Source organism: Miscanthus floridulus, chromosome 3 (assembly GCF_019320115.1).
Source record: "Miscanthus floridulus cultivar M001 chromosome 3, ASM1932011v1, whole genome shotgun sequence".
Lineage (NCBI taxonomy): Eukaryota > Viridiplantae > Streptophyta > Magnoliopsida > Poales > Poaceae > Miscanthus > Miscanthus floridulus.
In genome coordinates this window covers 31,883,461-31,895,514 of record NC_089582.1, presented here as the reverse complement: position 1 = coordinate 31,895,514, position 12,054 = coordinate 31,883,461, and the positions used below count along the sequence as shown (strand labels likewise).

At 48.9% G+C, this 12,054-nt stretch overlaps 1 protein-coding gene and 1 long non-coding RNA gene across 2 annotated transcripts; one reads left to right on the top strand and one right to left on the bottom strand.

Moving 5' to 3' along the window:
* Positions 1-1,101: 1,101 nt before the first annotated feature.
* Positions 1,102-4,477, top strand: LOC136543467 (probable 2' cyclic ADP-D-ribose synthase BdTIR). The gene is made up of 2 exons (XM_066535906.1): positions 1,102-1,673; positions 4,402-4,477. Exons 1-2 carry the CDS (start codon positions 1,102-1,104, stop codon positions 4,475-4,477), a joined length of 648 nt encoding a protein of 215 aa, XP_066392003.1.
* Positions 4,478-7,216: 2,739 nt separating this feature from the next.
* LOC136545382 (uncharacterized) lies at positions 7,217-7,706 on the bottom strand. The gene is made up of 3 exons (XR_010781010.1): positions 7,629-7,706; positions 7,366-7,539; positions 7,217-7,291 (listed from the first exon to the last, which is right to left on the bottom strand). It is a non-coding gene; the product is annotated as an uncharacterized lncRNA (long non-coding RNA).
* Positions 7,707-12,054: the final 4,348 nt, after the last annotated feature.

The window sequence follows — 12,054 nt, the reverse complement described above, 5'->3', positions numbered from 1 at the left end:
CCGTCCTTGCATCATCTCCCACCATACTGACATTGGTCCTTTCCGGTGAGGGCTCATAATCGACCGTCTCCTCTCTATTGTCCTTAGGCACCTTAGAGGCCGTGGGAACCACATGAGATTCAATGGGGACTGAATCACTCGGAGGCATATCGGTCGCCGCTAGAACAAGCAACCAGCTTGGGCAGTTTCAGTAGCCTCTGTACAAAGCTAAGCCCGACAAATCCGACCTGGCTGGATCTAAGCCGACTCGGCCTGTTTTCTTTGCCTCAACTGACTTCTATGCCTTCTTTGCTGTTGGAGGAAATCAGCAAGAACGAATAGAACAGGAGCAGGATGCGCAAAAAAAAAAAGAAGAAGAATAAAACAGGAGCAAAAAACCAAAACCGGACACATGCATGGGGGACTAGCTCGAGCATCCGGTGAGAGAAATAACAAGACAAAAATCAGGGAAATACCTGAAATGACATACCCTAGACATTGCCTGGTAGTCGCCTTCGAGACGCCTCACCTCCCGCAAGCGGTGGATAAGACTCACCGAAATGAAGAAGAAATGGGTGCAGTTCCCAGAAAATAAAAACCAGAGCTGTGTGTGGGTGTCTCTCAGTAGACAAACAAAACTGCTTGCACGATGATAAGACAGAACAAAGCATCCGATGGATGAGATAAGAGTGAGCAGATTCCAATGGCTGGTAAAACGCGTGAGCACGGACAACAAAAACAACCGGTTGATGTTTAGCTTTTCCCTTATTTTTCCAATGCTTCGGTGAGCACCACGTGCACGCCTTTCTGATTCCTGCTGCCTTTGTGTTTTGTCCGCGGACACGTTTGAACACAAGTATACACAACCGCGATGTTGATGTTCAGCGACGAAGCGTTGGGACTATCCTTCAAACAGCATTGTGTCACGTGTACATGTGTATATATTCAAATGCAAAATCAAATTCAAAATGGACCGAGATTTTTCCTCACAAGGAGCGTACGCTTTCACACGTACGTTGTTGCCAATTGCCGCTATAAAACTCATCCCCGGGCATTCTATCACCCAGAGTACTATTCCCTAATCGTTGGTCGATCCAGCTTCATTCGTCGGCGGAGGCTTTGATGAGCGGTTCGCCGGCGGCGCGCCTCAACGCGTCAGTGGAGGCCGCAGCCACCACCGGGAACAGCGCCTCGTCGTCGGCGGAGGCGCAGCGGGTGGAGTCGTCTGCCGACGAGGCGAAGGAGGTGTCCGGCTGCGTGAAGACGGCGCCGCCGTGCTACGACGTGTTCATCAACCACCGCGGGGTGGACACCCGGCACACGGTGGCGCGCCTGCTGCACGACCGGCTGCTGCAGCTCAGCGGCGGCCGGGTCCGCACGTTCCTGGACAGCATGTCCTTGCGTCCGGGGGACAGGCTGGTGGAGGGCATCAACCAGGGCATGAGCCAGTGCAAGGTGGCCGTGGCCATCTTCTCCGAGCGCTACCTCGACTCCGAGTTCTGCCTGCACGAGCTCGCCGCGCTCGTGGAGGCGCGCAAGGTCATCGTCCCCATCTTCTACGGCGTCAAGCCCTCCGCGCTGGTCCTGCCGCAGGCCGTCGTCCACACTCACGAGCCCCGTGACGTCGAGCGCTTCAGGGTCGCGCTCCGCGAGGCCAAGTACACCGTTGGCCTCGCCTACGACCCAGCCACAGGGTACGTAACGATCCGACCTGACCTAGCTACTCCTAATAATCTTCTATATGGGTCCATGCACGCGCCATTGAAATTCTCAGAGCTTGCTCTGACCTCTGCCGCTCTGCGAGCATTGTTATGCACGCATGCAATAATAATACAGTTAGCTCGGAACTAAGGGATGTGCTATAATTCAGTCGCCTCAAACAGGCTTCGTCTCAGGCGATGGATTCCAACAGCAGGATGAGCATCCGATGGTCAATCACTACCGGAATGAGAAAGTTTGCCGTGTGCCCACGGCACACGGCGAAGCCCAAAAAACACTCGGCAAAGCCTTTGCTGAGTGTTGCACTCGGCAAACAGCACTCGGCGTACACAGAGTCGGTAAACGTTTCTTTGCTGAGTGTTTTTTATCAGGCGCTCGGCAAAGACTTTGCCGAGTGTTTTTTGGGCACCGACACTCGGCAAAAAAAAAACACCGTCACCGCCGCCACCGCCACCACGCGGCTCGCCCCGCCGCCGCCGCCACCCCGCGGCTCGTCCCGCAGCTGCTCGCCACCGCCACCACATGGCTCGCCCCGCCGCCGCCGGGACCGCCACCACGCAGCAAGCCCCACCGCTGCTCGCCACCGCCACCATGTGGCTCGCCCTGCCGCTGCTTGCCCACCGCCGCCACCACCACTCGGCTCGCTTGCCGCTTCTCGCCCAGCCCGCCGCCGTCGCCACCACTTGTGCAAAAAAAGAGGGAGAGGGAGGGGGATGGGGGGAGAGGGAGGGAGATGGCGGCTCCGGGAGGGAGGGGAGGGGTCGGCGGTGCCGGGAGGGAGGGGAGGGGGCGGCGACGGGAGAGGGAGGGGAGGGGGCGGCATCAGGAGGGAGGGTGGAGAGGGAGAGGGAGGGAGGGGAGGGGTCGGCGCCGGGAGAGGGAGTGGAGGGAGGGGGCGGCGGCGCCGAGAGAGGGAGGGGACGGTGGGAGGGAGGGGACGGCGGCCGGGTGCTTTTATAATGTGCCGAGTGTAAGATCATAACACTCGACAAACTAATCTTTACCGAGTGTCTAGGGTTTCGGGCACTCGGCAAATATATTATTTATTTTTTTATTTCCTTGTTTTCCATAATGTGTTTTTTTTGTTCGATGTACTCTGAAAATACCTTGTCAAATTGACTCAACAATATATATATGATTTTTCTACGAATATGATTCCATTATTTTATACAGTTACAACTCAAATTTAATTTATATCAATTAAAATTCTATAATTGCACTTAATAAATTAAAATTATCAAACAGATCCAAAAAGTTACCAAAATTTCACATGAAACAATCTATGTTCTCTATTGCATATACAAAAAGTTTTGAAGTCAAACCCCTATTCGACCGTCACTTTGACTCCAAATCTTACCGATTCCTTCTCAACGCTACGATTCTTCTTCTGAGATGCTTCGGTTTGTAAACATCGTACCTGACAAATTATGCGAAACCTTCTCAATTTTTTACCATAGTCTCCACGTATGATATCATCACATCATGACAAATCTCATGATTTTCAAACTTCGTTTGTTTTTTTTAGAATTTAAAAACCATTCGGCCACACGTTCGTGGTCGTGTTTCCTGAACAAGATGTTCGAAATTTCTTTTCATTTCCGGGTAAGGCCTCACACTGGATTCAATAACATGAATATCATTTTTTACTCATTTTATTCTATTATTTGAATCACTTACGGTTCAGATTTGACTTATACAAAAAATTCCTAGAAATACAATAAATTAATTAATTATAGCAAACAGATCCACAAATATACTTAATTTTAACATGGAATACCACATGTTTTATGTTGAGAGTAGAAAAAGTTTCAAGGTTAGAAGAGAAAAAAAATAAAATTATTTGCTGAGTGCCAAATAATTACACTGGACAAACATATTTCTTTGCCAAGTGCCCGATAGTTACACTCGGCAAACATATTTCTTTGCCCAGTGCCTAGTTTTGCCGAGTGTTTTTTTTTCTAGTTTGCCGAGTGTATTTATTTTGCTGAGTGTTTTTTTTTCACAGCACTCGGCAAAGGGCCTATTTGTCGAGTGCCCGAGGAAATGCACTCGGCAAACATAAAAACACTCGTCAAATAGCCGGTTTTCGGTAGTGATTGTGTTGTCTTCTACCTCAGGCCAGTCACCGTTCTTCTTCCCAAAGCACGCAACCCCACTACCATCGCCGCCGTTGCCCTGCCGCGGCGTAGTAGGGTTTCGCCGAAGCGGCCGCGGACACGAAGCTCCGTCAAGACCCTACCGCCCACGGCAGCTTGCTTCTTTCCCTTCCCCTCCCGCCGCCGCTATGGCCATTGTCGCCCCCGCACTGACCTAGCCTGACCGCCTCCTCCGTAGCTAGAACCCTAATGGCCGCACTCCCACCGTCCCCATCGTCTGGCTAGCCTACCTCCCCCGAGGCCCTTCTAAGCCCGCCGGAGTTGGGGAACAAAAGAGAGAGGGTCAGAGAGAGAGAGGGCGCCGGAGTTGGGAAACCCTAGCCACCACTGTCTTCTTCGTCGAAGCGGGCGCGTAGGAGCGGATCGCTTGAAATCGATTTCAGGCACTGAAGTATAGGAATTGTGCGGAACTAATTATACTTGTCCAATAATAGATAGGTGGGGAAAAGGGATTTGCTTAGACCACAACAACACCATTGTAAATAAAAACAGCTGTCTCTTAAAATTGTTTTCTATTATTAATGGTGATCTCTGGATCTGCATGCAGTGATTTGGCCGAGCTGGTGTCAGCGGCAGCGAACGCGGTGATGCAGAGGATTGAACAAATTGAGAGCATGCGATGAGGATCGTTCCCACTTTAATTTCCAGGCAGTGATTTCGAAGCTGCAGTTTTAACAAATAATGACATGCACATCTGTAAGCGCGGGAAATAAAATTGTAATCATGTAATGTATAAATAGATGATTCTTTACAGAAATCTGCTATACGTCTCACTGCAATGTCAGTCGTTGCATGTCGGAGTTGGATTCAGACGTTTTGTCTCTCCGATCCTCGCCCATTTTTCTCGCTTTGGCCTCTGGGTTAGGTAGGGACAAAAATGGTATGGATATTTTCCGACCGTGTTCGAGACCGAATCCGTTTAGAGAGATTCGGATCTGTCTGTATTATAGTCCGGATATTCAACATCCGATACCGTATCCGTATCTGAATACTCAAATCACATATTTATGATGTCGATATCCAATCATATCCTATCCGGCATGATTGACACTATCCATATTCGAATCCGAATCCGGACAGAAATATGAAAATAAATGTAATATTAGTGATATCGGTCCGTATCCGTCCGTTTTCATCCATAGGGTTACGCACTTATGCGTGTGTCGGTGTGCACGCGCTTGTGCACCTACGTATGATTCATGTCGTTGCTCTGTTTCTTTTTCTTTCATGATCAATGCATCTGGATCGAACTACTTGAACGTAGGTAGCATATGGAACGTTTCAAAAGTAGTATATTAGGTTTTACACTTTAGCTTCTTTGTCACGACAATGCATATACCAGCTACATTACCTGTATATAACTACACATATAGTACACTTCGAGTCTACGACTACATAAAGGGACACTACTCACTACTGGATTCAGGTTCTTTGCCGAGTGCCTGAGGCACTCGGCAAAGGCTATATTGCACTCGGCAAAGCCTTTGCCGAGTGCGGCACTCGGCAAAGCACACACGGCAAAAAATTGATCGGCAAAGCACTCTTTGCCGAGTGTATTTTATCGGGCACTCGGCAAAGGCTTTGCCGAGTGCCCCGGAAACACTCGGCAAAGAAAAGCGACCGTCACGGCGCCGGTCCCGTTGACGGTCACTTTGCCGAGTGTCAACCCTGCCGGCACTCGGCAAAGATTTTTTTAAAATTTTTTTAAAACTTTCTTTGCCGAGTGCCAACCCGTGAGGCACTCGGCAAAGAGTTTTTTTTTTGAGAATTTTCTTTGCCGAGTGCCAACCCTCCATGCACTCGGCAAAGCTTTTTATTTTTTTAAAAAAATTCTTTGCCGAGCGCCAACCCGGAAGGCACTCGGCAAAGAGCTTTTATTTTTTTTTTGAAAATTTTCTTTGCCGAGTGCCAAATCTCCAGGCACTCGGCAAAGATTTTTTATTTTTTTTTGAAAAATTCTTTGCCGAGCGTCAACCCGGAAGGCACTCGGCAAAGAGTTTTTATTTTTTTTGGAAATTTTCTTTGCCGAGTGCCACCACTCCAGGCACTCGGCAAAGATTTTTTTTTAAACTCTTTGCCGAGTGCCAACACGGCAGGCACTCGGCAAAGTTTAATTTTTTTTTTAAATTTCTTTGCCGAGTGTTAGAGTCACAACACTCGGCAAAGCTGGAAAATATGTTTTCTGGTCGCCCATTTTGCCAGCTTTGCCGAGCGTTGTGACCATTGCGCTCGGCAAATGGGTCCTTTGCCGAGTGCAACACTCGGCAAAGTGACCCAAAACGGCAAATATTTTTTTTTTTGCATTCCATCATGACAAATACATTCATACAAACATATATCACATATATATCTCATCCATCGCATATATATCTCATCCATCACATATATATCTCATCCATCCACACATCCATCCGCCCATATCACATCCATCACAATATATAATAATAAGTGCTCAAGTCCATCCAAATAAGTTTACAAGTCCATCAAAGTCCACAAGTGCATCACAAGTCCATCACCAAGTGAACAACAAATGTAAAAAATACAACATGTACTCATCTCGGCCACTGCGACTGTGGTGAAGGCCCAGATGCATCATTCGTAGGTGCATGAGGTGGATTATTCGAACCACCGTCAGATGGAGACTGCACAAAGGAGAAAAGATTACATGTGAGACAAGATTATTTTGATAGCTAATCTAGGACGATAGAGGCCATACAAGCAAAGCACAAGTGAAAGTAAAAAACTTTGATACTCACAGGAGTAGCTGCAGCTGCAGGACGTGGAGGCGGAGGTGGAACCAACAGCCCAGGTGGCAGAGACAAGCCCATACGTTGCCCAAGCCCTTGTAGGAAATCCGTAATGTCCATCAGCCTCTGCGCCTGGGCCTGCCGCTTGACCCGCTCGGCCTCCAACTGGGCCCCCAGCTCCTGACGTTCCTTCATTTCTTGTTCCAGCCGGGCCTGCAATATTTCACTCCAATGTTTCAGTAATGCAAAGCTAATTAAGATGTGTAAAGATCAATGTATGACGAGTAAAACAGGAATAACCTCCAGTGCGTCGACCCGGTGCTGTGCAGCGGTCGGCCGTGTGCGAATGGCCTGGCTCTTGCTCGTGCTCCGTGCTCGGATCTGGGAGAGAGAGGGAGTAGAGGCCGTGTCGATGACGCCGTCGCCAAGCCAAAACCGTCCATGCTTCTTGCCTTGCCCCGCCCTCATGACGGCCTCTCCATCGAAGTCCTGGGTGCTCGGATCGTGGTCTGCCCCATGGAGCGACCTCGCCACCTCAGTGTACTCACTGATGCGGGAGTGGATGCTCGGGTTCGTGTATGCCTCGGGCGGGTCCTCCAGGTTGAAGGAGACGTTGGACGTCGCCTTACCCTTGTGGGCCATACACCATGCCTGGAAGTCCGAGCAAGCCTGGCCACTATGTGACGCCGACTGCGAGAAAGACAGCACGATGATTAGAAATCAGACAGAACTGAGCGTGAGAATAGATAAATCAATTCGCGTACCCATGCTTGTTTGTATCCGGCGAGGTTGCGGCTGCCTTGATGGTGTGCTGGACCTTGCATCAGTAAACGACGGTCCCGGGCATCCCTGTGCATCTTGAGGTACTCCTCCGTGAACCACCTGTCCACCATCATCGCCCAGCACTCGGGATACGCTTGGCACCACCAGGGAATCACCTACACGTCATCAAGTATTGGACATATAAGAAGATCAAATTAAACCAACTTAATCTCAAATCGAATCAATGTTGATGTTCTTCATTTACCTCAAGGTACTGCTCCCGGGTCAGCTGCATCTCTCTTGTGTCTTTCTTGGTTTTCCTCTCTCCAAGCTTCGACCCGTAGTAGGTTACGATGGCCTAGATGCGCGCCTCGTGATGCATGTCGGTGACGAGTTTTTTACAGGCTTTGGTAGTCGCCTGCTTCGCCCTAGCCTCAAATCCCTCCTCGCATCTGTAATAAGTCTGCATACAAAAGCGATGTATCAATTCATTATTTCAAGAAAAGTCTAATGAATGCGACGTATTGAGCAATGTTGTGCAAGGGAGACTTACCCAAAACTCTGCCTTCACCCGCGCCGCCTTGTTGGGGTACTCCGCATTGGAGGCGACGACGTAGTGGTCAAACGAGTAGGCCGGCTCCGTCTTCGATGCGTACGTGACAATGCCGGGGAAGTGCTGCCCGCACAGAAGACCCAGGATGCCGTTGACTAGCCGTGCGCTACCACCCAACACAACCACCTAGTTCCTGCACAAGTAATTAAGAAAAATTATTAGTTTTTTTCATCATATCATATGAAGTAGTGGTGATAACATATACAGTTACTTACTTTTGTCCTTCGGGGCGAATCACTGGGCGTTGGTGAGGAAGCGGAACCTGTGGGAGGCTCGTGGGACCTCGCAAGTAGACACTCGAAGAGGAGTTGGAGGAAGCGGAACCCGTGCCTGCCGCCTCCCCCCCCCTCCTCCTCCTCCTCCACCTCCTCCTCCACCTCCTCCTCCTCCTCCTCCTCCTCCGTCTGCCGAACCAACTCCTTGTCTGACTCATCCACGGGCGCCACCTCCTCCTGCGGCTGGCAGTCCTCCTCACGTGGCATGGGAGGAGACGGCCCCCTCCTGCGGCTAGCGGTCCTCCTCCTCCTGTTCGATCCCTCTGCCCCCTCCTGCGACCGGCGTGGTCTTTGGTAAATCGAGTTCACAGACCTATGACGGTCGCCCGCCATCTTTGCTCAATCACCTGCAATAAAAAAAGAAAAACAAGACGTAATTAGAAATAGGTGCAAAAATAAACAAAACATAATTACAAAAAATATAGTATTACATGTATTAGAAATATATGCAAAAATGAACAAAACATAATTACAAAAAACATAGTATTACATGTATTAGAAATAATCTTCATGATTGAAATTAGCTGGATCATAGGTCTCGTCATCACTATCAACATTGTCCAACTCATCAACACTATCCGAAGGAGGAATGTTGTCTTCATTGTCATTGCCGAAATGTAATCGCTCAAGCATTTGTATGTCCTTCAGATTTCGCACCTCGTCTCCAGCGTCCTCGTCATCATCCCTTTCATTATCTACTTCCATTCCTATCTCTTCGGTTAAGTCTATGTCAAACCTCCCTTGTAGCCCCTCTTCTTGATAGAACTCTCCATCATATGTGTTTGGGTTGAAGTTATAATCTTCATCGTTTGGGACAGGTAGTTTACCGTGTGGCGATACCTTGTGCACAATAGACCAACCCTTAAGATGCTTGGCGTCTTTGCACGCGTATGACGTATAATAAACCTGGACGGCCTGTTGAGCCACAATGTAGACATCTTTTCCTGGATAGACGGAATCCTGTCGAATCTCGACTAGCCCAAGCTTAGGGGTTCGTCTCGTTACACCAGGATGAAACCAGTGGCATTTGAATATGACAGGAGTAAGAGGTTTGGAACCATAAAATGATAGTTCGTAGATTTCTTCAATTCTTCCATAATAGTCGAGTCCATCAGTGCCGGGTGTAACAACTCCGCTGTTTGTGGTTTGTCGATTGGGCCGACTCTGCTCGTAGCTTGCTGTGTGAAAACAATATCCATTCACGTCATAATCGGTAAATGACTTGACCCTAATGGCACAGCCATTTGCAACCTGTCTTAACTCATCACTTATAGGCGCATCAGTTTGGGCTTTCTGTTTGAACCAACAAATGAAATCGGGGCTCCCTTGTCCCGCACCCCGTGAAAGAAGGGTATCATTTTCTTGCGGGGTAGGTTGCCTTGAACCATGCCAGGATTGACGAAGAAATTCCCTGTACCAACGAGAAACAAGGGGGTTGGACGATGAAACAAGGACATACAGCGAAATGAAACAAGTTCGTTTAGAACTTACCGAATGAACGGTTGCACCTCGACAAGGTTGGTCAACACATATAGCATGATACTGCGCCACTCTTCATTTTTCAATTGCTTAGTGGTCGATGCACTTGCGCTTCCAAGTTGCCCTTGGAAAAGGCTGAGGTTCGATTCATTTTCGCCAGCATTGTAACGAGGGGGTGGATTATGAACGTTAGGAAGTTTCTCAGTGTAGTATTTCTCTGTGAAGTTCGACACCTCCTCTAGAATGTATGCCTCTGCAATGGAAGCCTCAATTCTGGCTTTATTTCTACATTTTTTGCGAAGAGTCTTCAGACATCTCTCGATTGGATAGCACCAACGGTTCTGCACGGGCCCCCCCATCCATGCCTCATACGGGAGGTGCACAATCAAATGCTGCATCGACAAGAAGCAGGCGGGTGGAAAGATCTTCTCTAACTTACAGAGCAACACGGGTGCCGCTTTTTCCAAGTCATCAATGACGGTCCGAGAGAGCTCCTTGGCACAAAGCTGGCGGAATAAGTAGCTCAACTCTGCCAGCACTTGCCAGACATGCTCCGGGACATAGCCTCGAACCATCGCCGGAAGAAGCCGCTCAATCCATATGTGGTAGTCATGACTCTTCATCCCGTTGACTCGCAGAGTGCCTAAGTTAACTCCCCTCTTTAGATTCGCTGCATATCCATCAGGGAACATTAGCTTCTTGATCCATTCAAGTACTTCCCTCCTTTGGTCCTTTTTCAAGACGAAATCAGCCTTAGGCCTTCTCCAGGTCTTGCCACGACTAGGAGGTTGCATCTCTTGATTTGGTCTATCGCACAATGTTGCCAGGTCTATTCTAGCCTTTGGGTTATCCTTAGACTTTTCAGTGTCCATGAGTGTTGCCCAAAGTGCCTCGGTGACATTCTTTTCAGTGTGCATTACATCAATGTTATGTGGTAGAAGAAGGTCATCGAAATAGGGGAGCCTCGTCATGCCCGAGATATGAGTCCACATACGCTGCTCACCATATCCCACAAAACCACCTTCTTCATTGGGCACGAGAGCACCTATCTGAGCATGAACCTCGGCACCATTCATCATCCGCGGTGCAGGGTTTGTCACTTTGACGCCTTTCGTAAAGTTCTTGATGTCTTGTCTAAATGGATGGTCAAGAGGTAGGAATTGATGATGTCTATCAAACGACGAATACTTGCCACCCTTCTGCAACCAAATAAACCTCACACCTTCCTTGCATATTGGGCATAGGAACTTCCCGTGAACACACCAGGCGCAGAATATCCCATACGCCAGGAAGTCATGCAGGGAGTAGTGGTACCAAACGTGCATTTTGAAGGTTGTCTTTGTAGCTCGATCGTATGTCCATACCCCTTCGTCCCAAGCACGGACCAATTCATCAAACACGGGCTCCATGAACACACCCATATTACTCCCTGGGTGTCCAGGAATTATCAACGACAAGAATACGTTATGTCGTTGAAAGGAGACACCGGGGGGGGGGGGGAGATTAAGGGGGATAACAAAGATGGGCCAACATGTGTATGGGGCAGCCATCATTCCATAAGGATTGAACCCATCTGTTGCCAACGCGACACGTACATTACGAGCCTCATCTGCTTTGTCACGATGTTTGTCATTAAAGCGGATCCAAGCTTCACCATCGGATGGATGTACCATATTGTCAGGATTGTACCGTTTGCCATTTTTGTGCCATGTCATCTGTTTCGCGGATTCCTCGGTCATGTATAGCCGTTGGATCCTCGGTAGGAATGGAAGGTACCGTAGGATTTTCATGGGGATCGTAAGTTGCCTCTTCTGGCCATCATCAGAGTCTACCTCCAGGTACCTGGAGGATTTACACTTTGGACAGAACTTTGCATGCTCGTGTTCTTTCCTAAATAGGAGGCACCCTTTCAGACAAGCATGTATCTGCTCATACGGCATCTTAAGTGCTCGAAGGAGTTTCTATGACTCGTACATGCTCTTCGGCAGAATGTGGCCCTCCGGAAGCAAGGTGCCAATCACGGCCAACATCTTATCGAAGCCAGGTCGACTTAAGTTTAACTCGGACTTCAACCCCATTAAGCGTCCAATGGCATCCAGTTGAGACACCGTTGACCAATCGTGAAGGGGTTTCTGTGCCGAGTCCATCATATCGTAGAACGCCTGTGCGGCTGCTTCCATCTCCTCCTTCTCACGTCCCTCATCGAACTGTCCTTGGTGAAAGTCATCTAACATGTCTGCTACCCCGGCATCAGCATCAAAAGCCTCCACCCGTGGTCTCACCACCTCCTCTCTCATACGATGGGCTTCACCATGGTGGACCCA

Bases quoted from the DNA above. Each gene is read 5' to 3' on its own strand.
- LOC136543467 (XM_066535906.1), top strand. From the start codon at position 1,102: ATGAGCGGTTCGCCGGCGGCGCGCCTCAACGCGTCAGTGGAGGCCGCA. The intron at 1,674-4,401 runs GTACGTAACGAT...ATCTGCATGCAG, and splicing joins GCCTACGACCCAGCCACAGG to TGATTTGGCCGAGCTGGTGT.